At 35.1% G+C, this 16,166-nt stretch overlaps 1 protein-coding gene across 2 annotated transcripts in view; it reads right to left on the bottom strand.

The window, feature by feature from the left end:
* The window catches only part of LOC120477083 (copine-8), a 117,898-nt gene extending 103,041 nt beyond the window's left edge, over positions 1–14,857 (bottom strand). Inside the window, exon 1 of one of the 2 annotated variants that reach the window (XM_039668490.2) lies at positions 14,545–14,857. In XM_039668490.2, coding sequence (XP_039524424.1) covers positions 14,545–14,654 — 110 coding nt within the window. In that variant the 5' untranslated portion in view covers positions 14,655–14,857. The remainder of the gene's footprint in view (positions 1–14,544) is intronic. The other variant, XM_089126651.1, reaches the window with a different exon arrangement.
* Between the last annotated feature and the right edge of the window lie 1,309 nt (positions 14,858–16,166).

Below are 16,166 nucleotides of genomic sequence, written 5' to 3'. Positions count from 1 at the left end.
CATTTTTAACCCAACATTTAGGTTTGTCCATATTTTACCCAAATTTGGGTTGAAACAACCCAGCATTTTTCAGAGTGTGCTTGATTTAAACGATGGATTATAACTGCCCGTAAAAGCCAGATTTCATATCTTTCATAAAATGCATGATTTCTGTGGGATGTTTGAGTCATGTGTGCCATGTGTGTGTCATAATTGTGTAATTTCTGTGGTTATTGATTTTTTTTTTCTTCTGAGGACATTGTTTGCTTGCTCATAACACTGCCAGAGTATTTCTAGTGACTGGAAACCAAGGTGTCGGATTTTCACATAAAGGGGTAGAAACGTGTGATCAAGAACAGCTACGGCATGTAGTTTTTCTAGTTTTTTTTAATAGTTCATTCTTCTGACATTGTTGCCAAAGCTCTCAGCATTTTATCTTCTCTGAAATCTCTAGACAAGTAAGGCATGTGTTAAGAGAAAGCAAATCGCTCAGTGGAAATATTTGTCTTCAACATGAAGTCATAGAGTAACTTAGCGAAACTGTCTAAATAGCAATAGATATAATACTTGAGACCCGTTCACGTCAACGATATTACCCTTACCTGTAATGAAAACTATAACTAAAAATAAGTTTTAATAATCATTCTAATTCTATGAGAGTGGCTGTAACGATAATGACACAGAGAAACACTTTTTATAGCTGATGAAGGCAGATTCCCACCAACTTTTTCAAGAGCTTGAGCATTTAAAGCATTCATTCTTCAGGTGTTATAAGCACAAGGTCACTATGCATTTATGTAGCAATGCTTGATCATTAAAATTGCTGTTCTTAATGGTTTTGTTGATCAATAATGTCTCCAATATGCACTGTGTTTTTTAAAAGTTGCACAATAAAGTTTTTTGTTTTTTTTTGCTTTAAAGACGCAAGTCTCGCTGTACAAGTAAACTGTAGGTTGCTTTCCAAAAGCTCTTGGCCCATAGCCAGGGAGGCAAATGTACATTGATTAAATACTGTCAGTCGTTGGGACTGCAGAGTGTGTTCTCTGCTGTACAGCCTGCCTGAGTCTTCCTTATACAGCGTATTGAGCTCTAGCTCAGCGGGTTCCTTGTCACTGCTCAATACACTCAGACACACTTTTCATTTCCCTCAATACAACCCATTATGTGATCTTTATGGCCTTAAAGGTCAATGGAGCGGCTTCCTGCTGTCGTGACAGATCGAGGTGCCAAAAATATCACCGTTAGATCAGTTCAGAGCAGCCTGGTCCATACGCAATTCAAACGCCATTGTTTCACACACAAAAACATTTTAGCGTTACAGCAAAAGACAAAGGAGCGTTTTAAGCGTTTTCACAGACAGAATGAGCACATACCCTTTACTATTTCATTTTGAAGCACTTTTTACTAGAACAAACTCCACCAAAAGCAATTACGGTAAAGTTTCTTGAAAAACGTGTTTGTTTACAGCAAGCACATACCTCTTACTATTTCCTGTTAAAACTATTTTTACCGGAACAAACTCCACCAAAAGCAATTATGATAAAGTTTCTTGAAAAACATGTTTGTTTACAGCAACCACATACCCTTTACTATTTCCTGTTAAACCACTTCTGACTGGAACAAACTCCACCAACAGGAATTACGGTAAAGTTTCTTGAAAAACGTAAGAATTAAAAACGTAGGAATTACGGTAAAGTTTCTTGAAAAACTTGTTTAGTCATAGCCAAACCTGCTGTTATTTGTAAACATTTAGCAACACACAATTTTCCACTAGTGGTAAATAGTAGTTTGACTAACTTTTGTCAAATTCGTTAGCAAATAATAACTTGGAACTGAAATCGTTTTTTTTTTGTTTGTTTGTTTTTTTGACAATGCCGATGCCTATATCTTAGAGAGCCCTATGTGAAGCCAATATATCTATACTTTATATTTGTTTGAATTTATAATCAATAAATTGGAAATAGATCATTTTAAAAATGAATTTAAAAATAAATCTCTAAATTAATTAAACAGACATACATTTAGACATACAGTGCATGCCTAACCAATAAACCAAGACTTAACCATTCGGTTATACTCTGTTCTTCTCCATCCAACTGTATTTTTAAACCCCCTTGGAATACAATAGATTGATTAAACCATTATCTTGGTAAATTTGCACATTTCTGCTCTGATTTCCGTCCGTTTCTTGTGTTAGCACCCCTTAACAAATATGTCTGAATGCTGTACGGTGGATCCAAAAACAAAACGATTTTACAGGGTTTCAATAAAACCAGCTAGTTAGCCGATTTTGAAAATGTGCATTTCACATCCACCTATGAAAGAAGTCACATCTTACCCTATAGACTTTTACTGTAAGTGTTTTACTGTAAATTGTCATTTAAGTTGCCATTTTAAGATCTAAAGTTGTATTTAACCCGCAATGTACTTTTAATAGGGGTCCTTGATTATGATTTCAGTTTTTTAGTGTGTAATGTTGCTGTTTGAGCATAAACAACATCTGCAAAGTTACAATGCTCTAAGTTCAATGCAAAATAAGATTTATTAATTTATTTATTTTACAGAAATTGCTTTTTAAGGACTACGTCAAACAGCTGGTAGGGACGACAATGAGCTTCTTCCTCGATTGGTGACATCACGAACCCTAAAATTTACATAAACCCTGCCACCGGGAACACGCAACACAGATGGTGAGGCTATGTTCGGCTGCTTCAGAGAAGAGGAAAAGTTGTTGTCGCTGTTTTTTACACCCCGGAAAAGGTTTGTCCTAAGGCTGGCGAGCTTAAAAAGGTTAACATTTATTTTTAACACTGTTCCTAAATGGAGAACAGCTTCCAGAAGAGAGTGCAATGCAGGCACAAAAGCTTCTCCGCATTTCCATTTTGTTGGGTTTGTGGATCACAACTTGTAAGTATGTCTTATTATTTGTAGTTGTATTTTCTATTAACAGTACCAATTAAAAACTTGATGTAGTTGCTATGATAGCTATGATGAACAAAGGAAAAAGCTTTTCTAGCTTTTTTACTTTAGCTTTTGTAAGCTCTTGATTTTGTGATCGGTTACTTTTTGTATTACCATAGTTTTCCCGACAAAAATGATTAAATGGGGGATAACATATATCATTAAAAAAATTCAAACTTGAAATTTAAATTTAAATTGAAACGTCCTGCGAAATGCGAGATTGCTGAATCCGTGCTTGAAATCCGATCAGCCCAATCCTCTTGTTCGTTAAAATTGTCAGGGTCTGAATCGGGCTTCAAATTATTTGAAATTGACGCCATTGTTAATATTTCCGTCTGAGTAGAGCTCGCGGTTATGATGGGACGTGACACGCTAAGAACTGCCAATCACAACACACTGGGCCAGCTAACCAATCACAGCACATTTCATATTTCGGAAGTAGGGGCTTCATCGAATCAGACTGGGGAGAGAGGAGCTCTAATAATGTAAAATATGAGAAAAATATATAGTTTTTTTAACAATCAAGCATGAAAATATATTCTAGTACAGCCCCCAAAAACAAAATCAAGACATCGTAAAAGGGCATACTAGTACCCCTTTAAATTAATCAAAAATGTGCCTTTTACTCAAGGTTTGCCTTTTCCATTTAAAGGGTGACCTCCGGTTGGAAGCTGGCGGATTGCAAGGAAGAGCAAAGCAGTGTGTCATCCAGTGCAGTATAAATCTCCCATCAAGCCTGGGGAGCAGTAGACCAACAGAGGTTCACCAACGCAATGAGTCACATAGCAACCAGAATTTACCGCTTCGACAGACTGCTGGAAACCCAGTGAGCGTTTGAGAAGGGGCCAATCGCATAGTCCGCCTGGGCAGGTCATCATCAGCCGCTTCAGAGAAAACAATGTTTGTTCTACAGAACAAATAAACAGCTCTAATCCCTTATTGCACGCACACGCACAGGGAAATTTGCAGACATCAGTTCCAACATTACAGCAGTACCTGGATCTACTTCCAGACTGCCCTCAAGCAACTTTTTCAATTCTAGTCTCATTTCATTCTGCATGCTTTAATGCATTCTGCTACTGATAAGTCCGACAGACACATCTGGACCGAAAGCGAGCCTACTTCCGGTTCTGACCTCTGTGTGAGACCTTGCTTCTATAAACAGAAAGCAAATTATTTTCCACACAGTTCCAAGAAGTGTGATTTCTCTCATCATTGTCTGGGGACAAATATCGGGTGATGTCCCATGGTGAATCGTCTAAAGCAATTAAACACCCAACTACAAGTCTCTGTATAGTTCGAGAAACTCTTTGCTTAAAGGGATACTCCACTTTTTTTTGGAAATACGCTCATTTTACAACTCCCCCAAAGTTAAAATGTTGAGTTTTACCTTTTTCGAATCCATTCAGCCGATCTCCGGTTCTAGCGGTACCACTTTTAGCGTAGCTTAGCATACATCATTGAAGTGCACAAGACCATTAGCATTTCTCCCCAAAAAATTACCAAAGTGTTTCGATATTTTTTCTATTTAAAACTTGACTCTTCTATAGTTACATCGTGCACTGAGACAGACGGAAAACGTAAAGTTGCGATTTTCTAGGCGGATATGACTAGGAACTTCACTGTCGTACCACGAGTTCCAACGTGATCGGGACTAAGTTTGTGTAGTCATACGCCTGCTGCACTCCTAGTACGACAGTGAAGTTTCCTGATTATTAGTATAGTTCCTAGTCATATCAGCCTAGAAAATCGCAACTTTACATTTTCCGTCTGTCTTAGTGCACGATGATACTATAGAAGAGTCAAGTTTTAAATAGGAAAAATATTGAAACACTTTGGTAAATTTTTTTGAGAGAAATGCTAATGGTGCACTTCAATGATGTATGCTAAGCTATGCGAAAAGTCATAGCCGCCTGAACCGGAGATTGGCTGAATGGATTCAAAAAAGGTAAAACTCAACATTTTAACTCTGGGGGAGTTGTAAAATGAGCCTATTTCCAAAAAAAGTGGAGTATCCCTTTAAAGGGATACTGTGGTTTAACCAATTTTTACATCATGTCACTCCAAACACTTTTTTTTCTGTTGTCTCCTGGACATTTTTTCCCAACATAATCAGAAGTGAATGGGAACTGAGCTTGATCAGTTGTCAATCAGTTGTGTGTTTAGAGTAACTTGTAACTTGCTTCTTAACTACCACAGTAGAAGTTAATGATGTACCACAATTGATGTTTGCGCAGATGGTGCAACAACATTTTAATGATGTTTGCGCAGATGGTGGAGTGATAACTTCTGTCGGTTCGAGATTATTGCTGTAAACATCAAACTACGTGGGAATACTTCGATATTTTGTTCTCTGCTCTTTTGCTTTATTTTCAGACATTTCATTTAGTCACAGGTCCCCTTTTATGTCATACTCTGGGGTTTCCAAAGCACATTTAACTTCCGTTCTCTTGACAAATGATTCTTGATTCAAACCAGGGTCTCTGGCGTGGGAGGCAGGCGCGCTAACAAGGACGCTAAATGCAACAGCCTCTAGCGTCAGTAGCTAACACACATCTTGAGGCAACGGGAGTGATGTTTACACTCACAGCTCTTACTGGCCGATGTTATATATGGGGAATGAAAGATATAGAACAGACTGTGAGATAGCTTTCTTATTTTATCTCGAGAGCATGAACTATTTAATCCTGCATGTCATCTTAACAAGAAACTTTTCAAAGTCGAGAGCTGTAGTTCCGACCACATAATTTTATGATGCTGTTTGTGAATGTTCATTGGAACTATGGTTACGAGAAAAACAAATATATTAAACTATGTTGGTAATGACAAAACTCACAAAGTAGTCAATAATTGTATTAGAGCCCGACCGAAAAAAGGATTTTGAAGGCCGATACCGATACAAATATTTTGGGGTTTTAAAATCCGATATTCCGATATATCGGCCGATATATTTTTTTTTTAATTAAATATTGTTGGATTTCACACACGTGTAAAAGAAAAGCTAACTTTTCTGCACAAAATACGTTTGATACTTTTTCTCTATGTCTAAATGTTCACTCCTCGCAAGTATAACTTACATTTTACGATGCCGGGACTGTAACTAGAGATATGCTAGTTATAAATACAGTAATCATTACTTTATTTAGGCAGAAAAAGTTCATTGTGGTTTCCAAGCTCATTAATGTTAACGTTAGCGGTCTTCCACTGATTATAGTAGTATTAGCTAACTTTGTGGTTAGCTAGTCTATGATGAGCCATAATTTAGCAATAGATAACATCATACGGCAAATTGGAAAACATACAGTACATTTTCAACATAACAGGCCAAGGAGAGATGATTGAAGCGTATTTCGTCCGTTTTTATTATATTTTTTAAATATTCATTTATCGGCCATTATGACTGCCGATACCGATATTTTGGAAAATGCCTAATATCGGCCGATATATCGGTCTGGCTCTAAATTGTATTCCTTAAAACTCATCTTTGATCACCAAAATTGCATATGTAAAATACCTTGAATGTAACACTACACCCCTGTCTCATTTAGTATACGCGGTTCTATATGCAAATTAGCCCCGCCTCCACTCACTCACACCAGCTCAGAGATCCACTCGTTGGCGATCACATTGACCTGATTGGTATAGACTGTGACATCCGAAACACCAGCGATTTCAAACCGTGTTTTTGAGACTGTCTTTGGTTCACCGCAGTTTCAAAGAGAAAATACTCGGCAATGGTGTTGACTTATGAATTTGCACAGTTTTAAAGCATACCACATAGACATATAAACAACATCAAAAGCTTGATTTTCGCCAGAGGGTGACCTTAAGAAAATGCTCCCCTGAATGATTCATGATTAGTTTGTCACAAAACCCATTGTATGGTTTCAGAAGACATAAAGTACAGAGCCATATGGACTTCGTTTAAACATCCTTTTTGAAGTTTAAAAGCTCCAGGCCTCGTTCATTGTATAGTAGCATGCCAAATGAGATACATACATTATTCAAAACGTCTCTTTTTATTTCCCACACAAGCAAGCACGTCATATGTTTGGAACAAGATGTGGGAGAGAAAACAAATGATTCCATTAATGCCACTGTACACCACTCAAGCTCCAAGGTTCAAACAAATACAAATACGTGAATAAATATGTAAAGCTGCAAAGCAAAAATTAGGACGGACTGGATAAAATCGATTCATCTCAGAAGATCAAACACATCTCCTGGCCGGAAACCGTGTAAATGCGCTCACACAAACACACACACAATTCCGAACCACCTGAAGTCTGTGCTGTTGTGATTATCTGAAGGATTTGCTCAATCAAATATAAAAATGATGTCATAATTTTCTCATTCTTATATCATTCCGAATCCAAACCCTTATTGTATTTTTAATTTTTTTTTGCAAGATTATATGTTTATAAGAATATCCAAATGAGCATGTCATTCTCTTTCATTTTAAACAAATAACAAAAAGCCCAAGCGAACCCACCATGGCGTCTCTGATGTGTGGCTATTCCCTGAATAAATTTAGCATAAAAATAAGGATGCGTTTTTAATCGAGGTGATCTAAGGATACTGGGTTGCGGAGAAGAAATGTTGAGAAATCCACCTCGAGAGAGACTAGACTCAGCTGGGTCTGCAACTGCTCTTTTGACCCTTCAGATCCGTTCCAGAGTAAATGAGACCTTCGGCATCTCCACCTGAGCAAGAGCTTATTAAAAAACGTCACTGACGGACATCTTCTAATGAAGTTGGACGTGAGAATCATAATACTGTAAGGCTGGATCTCAGTGGATCATCTCAGTGACTTGAGACTTAATGAGTAGAAGATGATTCTGTAAGAACGGTCCTGGCTAAATAAATAGCACAGCCCTCCCTAAATGTGAAACTATTCTAAAGAGAGACTCAGAAAGTGCTCCTAAAGGAATACTCCAGGTTCAGGACATGTTAAGCTTTTACCACAGAAAGTCACTGTGTAAAAACAGACTGCATTGGGATATTAATAGTGCAGTATCAAAAGTACTTTCAATTTAAATTGAAGTTTAAATACAGAACAATCTTTCTGTAGTACTGAGTAATGGGTCAATTTGTGTGTGGATTTTGTGTGTGTGTGTGTGTGTGTGTTTTTTTTTTTTTTTAAGTGTTGTGCATTGCAGCCAATCACAGACATGTCTGTTGTGCATGTGAATGCAATGGCCAATCAGAGGTGTTTAAGTGAATCAGAATCCACTCAAAACGCCAGAGATTCGTGATGTTTGAATGTGTTATTTACTTATAATTCTCATTAGCATTAATTAATTAATATTTTTACACAGTTAAATCGTTAGTTAAACATCACAGGGTCGATTTGTTAAAATTTACTGGACTAAATTAGTTAACATGAACTAAAAATGAAAAAAAAAATGCTTCAAAAGCATTTATTAGTCTAAGTTCATCTCAGTTTCAACATTGAATAATACTTTATTAAAATTAAAAAGTGTATCTGTTAATATTTTGTAATGGACCTGAGGTAATATAAACTATATTTTTTTTAGTTTACTATTAACTAATATCAAAAAAGATTAACTATTGAGACATTAAATAATTCCAATCAATTTTTGCTATGTTGGTACCAAAGTTGGTATAGAGAGAATTATGACATTTTACTGGTATTCGCATCAACTATACACTTTTAACAGTTATAGTTTACTCATTGTATTAACTGTAAAACAATATGACAAATTTATGATTGCATAACATTCCCATTCTGCAAAGTGTTACTTGCATTAAAAAGATGTTATCTGAATATATGAAGATGTACTTCCATTTTTTTTAAATGCATTTGATACAATGTAACTACAATGTAATAACATAGTATCCAATGTACTAATATATGTGGGTGCACTGTGTATAATTATTTTATATATATATAAATACATACACACATGCTTGTCTATATTTAAGAAATATTTTCATGTATATTCTGTATATAAGTTTATACATAATTGATATTATTTTAGAAATATAAATATTTTGTATAGAAATAATATTTTTTTCTTAAATATATATATTTCTTAAATATATGTAAACACAAACTTTTATTTTGGATGCGATTAATCGCGATTAATCGTTTGACAGACCTAAAAAAAAATGTGTATGATCAAAAAGAATAATAACTTTTTTGGTCCTGTTTAGAAAATGATTATTGCTGTTTGTACAATTTACTTACTTTAAATGAGCTGAATCACAATTGCTGAACATTGGTCAATACCTAATGTTATTTAGTTCAATCCACTTTGAAGTTTTAAACTGGGCAGTGAAATTTTATTAACATGCTTTGCATAAGGCTGGTTCAAAAGAGTAAATGCTGAAATGAAGGGTTATTTTATGAATTTTATGAGGGAAAGACCTGCTAGTGTTTAATGTCAGTTACGTTTGACATTTAAAAGAGTTGGCATGTTGAAGTTGAAGTAATTACTTCTATAATATATCAGATTTACATTTTTTTTTTTTTTTTTTTTGCCACAAGCCATATCTACTGTACAAATAAGACTTGGGGGGTGGACTTTTTTTAAACACCCTAGCAACCACCTAGAGTAGCCAAGCGACTGCATAACAATGAAGTAAACATCTGTCAATCACCCGAAAAACATGCAGACAAACAAAAGGTTTCTATAGCATTACTGTTAAGCTACTATCATAATATTAATTTACACTTCATTTCAAGGTGTCAGTATTACAGGGTAAGCATACATCTAAGTACTGATTAATATTAATTAACTACATGTACTCATGGATGAGGGTTTGATTTAGGGTTGATTGCATGTACTTATGCATAATTTATAGTTATTACTACAGTAATTACATGTAATGTGTAACAATGACATTGAAAAATAAAGTGTTACCTTTTGCATCAAATAACAAATTAAGAATTAAAAACAAAAATGCATTTTTAGCTTAAATATTGAAAGTTCTGTGAATCAAACAGGACAAAAATGAACACGTGAACAGTGTCAAGCAAAGCTGTTTACCAATCATTGGAATTAGAGTCCAAATGGGATTCTTATCTATCGAAGACTGCCCACTCCAGCTTTAATAGAGCCATAAACAAGGAAATGCAGGCATATTTCGATTGAATTACATTGCGTTAATACGAGGCGAAAGAGCTTGTAACACTGACTCAGGTTGAGTTTCCTAAAGCACTAAGTAGAATATTAGTCATAGTCACACATGATACTTAATCTCTAAGGCATGTTTCCCAATAGCATAATTCTCTATGTCCTATAAAATGTTGGAACTTTCCACTCGATTTTATGGTTTATCAGATCATTTATGGACCAGGGGTCTTTAACATGGTGCTGTTATTTGGGGCTCCACCAATTATCGTCTGATCTCAAACTAATATGGTTTTAAAAAGTTCAGAACAGTAAAATAACTAACAACTATAACTAACAAGTTGACACAATATGTAACTGAGGGCTACTGCGTTTGTGAGACCATGCGCTAAATTATAACCTTAACTTGCGTCATATATATGAAACTCTTTTCAACCACACAGCATTGTTATTTCTTGCAATAATTCAGAATATCACAGAAGGACTGGGATAAAAGTTTACAGCTGGGATATAAACACTGATGTCTACGGTAGTGATCAAAATAGAGTAAATCATATTTTGAAAGTAACTTGATGCTTTAAATAAAGATTGTCTCTGTTACACCAGTGATGGCGACAAGTGACTATTAAAAGTGTATTTGTCTTTGAATTACTCACTCGAGAGATTCGTTCAAAAACGTTGATTCATCGTGTAATGAAACAAATGAAGTCTTTATGAGTATGTCATTGAATCAATCATTCGAGAGATTCGTTCAAAAATGTTGATTTATCGTGTAATGAAACAAGTGAAGTCTTTATGAGTACGTCATTGAATCAATCATTCGAGAGATTCGTTGAAAAATTCATTGTGTAATGAAACAAATTAGGTATTTATGAGGGAGTCATTGAATCCTTCACTCAAGAGATTCGTTCAAAAAAACATTGATTCATCGTGTAATGTGACAAGTGCAATCTTTATGAGGGAGCCATTGAATCATTCACTTAAGATTTTCATTCAAAAACGTTGATTCCTCGTGTAATGAAACAAGTGAAGTATTTATGAGGGAGCCATTGAATCATTCACTCGAGAGATTAATTCAAAAATGTTGATTCATCGTGTAATGTGACAAATGCAATCTTTATGAGGAAGTCATTGAATCAATCATTCGAGAGATTCGTTCAAAAACGTTGATTCATCGTGTAATGAAACAAGTGAAGTCTTTATGAGTACGTCATTGAATCAATCATTCGAGAGATTCGTTCAAAAACATTGATTAATTGTGTAATGAAACAAGTGCAATCTTTATGAGGGAGCCATTGAATCATTCACATAAGAGTTTCATTCAAAAATGTTGATTCATTGTGTAATGTGACAAGTGCAATCTTTATGAGGGAGCCATTGAATCATTCACTTAAGAGTTTCATTCAAAAACGTTGATTCATTGTGTAATGAAACAAGTGAAGTATTTATGAGGGAGCCATTGAATCATTCACTCGAGAGATTCATTCAAAAACGTTGATTCATCGTGTAATGTGACAAGTGAAGTAATTATGAGGGAGTCATTGAATTGTTCACTCAAGAGATTCGTTCAAAAACGTTGATTCGTCGTGTAATAAAACAAGTGAAGTCTTTATGAGTACGTCATTGAATCAATCATTCGAGAGACTCATTCAAAAAAGTTGATTCATTGTGCAATGAAACAAATTAAGTATTTATGAGGAAGTCATTGAATCCTTCACTCAAGAGATTTGTTCTAAAAAAACATTGATTCATTGTGTGGTGTGACAAGTGCAATCTTTATGAGGGAGCCATTGAATCATTCACTTAAGAGTTTCATTCAAAAACGTTGATTCATTGTGTAATGAAACAAGTGAAGTATTTATGAGGGAATCAGTGAATCCTTCACTCAAGAGATTCGTTCAAAAAACATTGATTCATCGTGTAATGTGACAAGTGCAATCTTTATGAGGGAGTCATTGAATCCTTCACTTAAGAGATTCGTTCAAAAAACATTGATTCATCGTGTAATGTGACAAGTGCTATCTTTATGAGGGAAAGATCTTTTCATTCACTCAAAAATACTTTTTCAAAAAATATTCATTCAAATCAAACATATTGAAATAGACTGCAGCGATTAACATTTTGTGAGAACCTCTATTATTTTGTTCAGTCTTCTATTCAGAATATTGAGAAAATCTCTATTTAAAAAAAAAAATCTAATAAAAAATGTGATTCTCAATTTATCCAGAATCGTGCTTACAGTCATAATATACATATTTTAACCTAAAATACAGGTCTTATCTGTTACCCACATGTATCCAGTACTCACTTCTTGCCTCTTGAAAAAACAAAACAACCTGTGATTAAATCATCTCTATAAGGCCCTTTAAAACAGACTATATTTAACTAGCAGTCAGGTTGGATATTCTCAAGCCACTCTCCAATTTGTAAGTGATTATACAGTGACCTAACACCCTCATGCGCTTCAAGTTCAGATAATTACACAGTCAAGAAACAGCTCACATTGAAAATTGAACTCCGGTCACTCCGAAACATAATTAACAGCTAAAAAAAAAAACAAGCTAACTTGCCCAACGTGCAAACTTAACGACACCTGTGGACCTCGAAATATCCATAAATGTAATATGCATCTAATTCAGCATTTCATTTCACAGGTTTGACAGTGATCTTATGAATACAGACATTCTCCTCTATCTGCTCATCTCCCATGATAACCATGGTGACAGTGGTAAAGTGGCCCTACAGTACAGGAATGTACCTGATCGTAACCATGGCACCGCTACCGTTCCCTTCCCACCCGGTGCAGTGTTGCAAAAGAGCTTCCAGATTGTGCGCACCTATGTGTGTGTGTGTGTTTCCCCTGTTGCACAAGCCTGCCCAAGGGGACACGGAGCATAGTAATTCACCGTCAACATCTCCTCACAACGGCTGAGCGGACAGCTCCTGCCCGCTCGGATTTGTTTACGCGAGGGGAGCCGGATGCATCACAAACGTATAGGGCCTACACGTGAATTAATCATCTGAACAATCTCTAAATGCACAACAATCAATAACTTTCCCAAATATGCTTTATTAAAGCCATCATTTTCCAGTTAAACCCAAGCTGTTGAGAAATATGAAAATATGAAATATGCTTCTGGTGGGAGAGTGAGTTCAAAAGGTAAAACGCCAGCTATCATGATGATATATTGGTAAGAAATATGGGTTGCACTTTATTATACAGTATATGTACTTGCGTGTACTTACCTAAAAAAATATAAGATAACTAAGGTTAGGTTCAGGTTTAGTAGCCTACCTACCTACGTAGCCTATTATAATAATTACGGTTAATTAGTTAACTACCTTAGTTAACATGAACAATACCTCAGCATTTATTAGTCTTGGTTAATATTAATTTCAACATTTACTAACAAGTTATTAAAATCAAAGGTTGTATTTGTTAACTTTAATAAATACACTGTGAACTAACATGAACAAACAATGAACAGTTGTATTTCTACATTAACAAAGATTAATAAATACTGTAACAAGGCTATTTCTCGTTGTTAGTTCATGTTAGTTTACATTAACTAATGTTAACTAATTAACCTTAATGTAAATTCTTACCGTACGTACATAGTTTGTACATGGGCTGTAAAATAAAGTGCCACCGAAATATGAATCATAACAGTATTTCAAAAGAGGTCAAGTGTGTTTAGGATAAGGTAAAGAAGTGTTAAATATTTTAGTTTTAATGTGACATCTCATCTTGAACAACTTGAACATCATCAAGGAGACATGTTTGATATAAACGTGTGGTTTTGCAGTCGTTTATGATTGACCGTAAGAAAGAAATCAACGGCAGCCCATATTCGTAAAACAACAAGTGTGAGGGGGGTTTTCTTACATTGTGGAGAAGATAGTCAAACCTGAATGAGGGTTTATTAAACATAACAAACCAAATTATGACTCAAGGTTTAATGAAATAAATATCAGAAGTGCAGTATAAAACAATGTAAGTCGGTTGAAAGATAGTCATCATCATGACCAAAACAAACGACTGTGTGTTTTCGGTTTACCGGACCCCAAATCAAGTCATAATCATTACAAAGTACACCGTTAATTCAATTTCACTTCAGAAGTAACAGCCCATTTCGGAAAAACAACACATAGTTCCTATACCAAAACAAAACTTATGTTCGGCATTTGACTAGCTGCTAACAGTTGGTGGAAGAAGCGGCGTGGATAGTGTTTGTTATGGTGTGAAAGAAAGTGACAGTCAGAAAAACTCCGAGAGTAAAAGTACCGTGGAAATAATATATTTCTTCTATGATATTCACATATCCTACACCACGTTTACACACATACGCAAGACATTTTGGAGATAGACGAGGTTATAAACTGGTTTTGTGCCAAAATGTCATGCGTAATATTGTGTCGTCTCCAAATGTTTATTAAAACATCAGGCGGATTGTCAATAAAAGGCAGTTGTGCGTAAAGGTGCGAGCTGTACGTAAACGTTCCTCACCTGCACGAGACCGTAATCTCAACTTTTGTGGCAGGAATAGTGGCGTTGAGCGGGTCAAAATCTCCAGTCGTCGCCATATTCAGGAAGCCGCAACTGCTCATACTGTTCATGCTGAGGTTTCCTTTATTTAACCCCTTTAGACGGAAGAGTGGAGACTCACGCCTCTTTACGCGAGTGAATTCATGTGGTTTTTTTAAAAGAATGCGGAGAGGAAAGCAGAGCTTCCGTCAGTCCGTAACTGAGACGGCGTCCCTACTGCTCGCCATGAGAGAGAGCGCGCGCGAGAGAGAGAGTGTGAGAGAGAGAGAGTGTGTGCTGCTGCATGGGCGAAGGAATGGTGCCACACTTGGAGAATTCTTCGCTGTGTGTGAATTCATGTGCATGTGAGACTCAAAACAGATTTAACACTGACAATGCCGTGACAGACTGACAACAACAGTTCCATTAATGCCATTCTACTTGTTCTTCTTCATTTTATTATTACTACGTGAATAATAACTGTTATAGAACATAATCATTATTAAATAATGCAGTATTTATTCAAGTAACTGTTGTTTTAGGCTATAATTTAAGTATTATATTACTTGATGTGACATATAGTATAATATACCATATTAAAATAATAGTAATACTGTTATAAAACACAATACACTAAATCATAAATATAGACATGATTAAATAATTATTTATTTTTTGTCTGGTATAATTATTTTTTTTGTTTGGTATAATTTCAGTATTATATCGGATGTGTGCATAGTACTGTAGCATCATACATACCCTATATATATATATATATATATATATATATATATATATATGAAGAGTTCAGATGCAAAAGCCTCTAAATGCCATTTGAAATTTTCTTCTTTAATGATGATTTTTATCAAACTTGTATATTTAAGTTCAGTAATTTCACTTAAATAACAATTAATAGGTAATTATCATTGCCATTTAAGTGAAATCACTGAACTTAAATATACAAGCTTGATAAAAATCATCATTAAAGAAGAAAATTTCAAATGGCACTTAGAGGCTTTTGCATCTGAACTCTTCATATATTAGTAATTATTACACAATTGTCTGGTTCTGTTAATATTGATTATGTTATAATAATTCTAATTGCAGCATTTTTGTGGACTAAGCAACAGAAATAACACAATACATGTTTATGTGTGTAACAATGGCTGTTACTGTTCTAATTTCTAATGTATATGATTAAATTTTTTGAAAGAATTGATTTTTGATGGGGATGCTGTCTAAAACTCACATTCAGGGATCAACAACAGTGATTATTGACTTGGTGAGCAGTATATTCATGCTAACTGGCAGTCAACTGGACATCAATGCAACGATTAGTTAACATTTATTCAGGGACAGCTTTAGATGACTTAACGGATGAATCCAAATGAAATTATAATATTTTTTATCATAGTGAATGTTACTGTTGCTGCTGTTAGAGTCTTTGAAAGGCAGAATTGAAGTAGCTCTTTTGTTGAAATACAAACAAGGCATTAAATATGCAACATGGAACCACAGATGAAAGAAACATCTTTTGTACAAGGTCTCATACTGTAAAACATGTTATGTGCCAAGGTTAATTATAGAAGTGTTACTAATAGCAA

Source organism: Pimephales promelas, chromosome 24, assembly GCF_988280905.1.
Source record: "Pimephales promelas chromosome 24, fPimPro1.hap1.1, whole genome shotgun sequence".
NCBI lineage: Eukaryota > Metazoa > Chordata > Actinopteri > Cypriniformes > Leuciscidae > Pimephales > Pimephales promelas.
The sequence above is the reverse complement of the archived record's forward strand: the minus strand, read 5'-3'. Positions and strand labels throughout refer to the sequence as shown.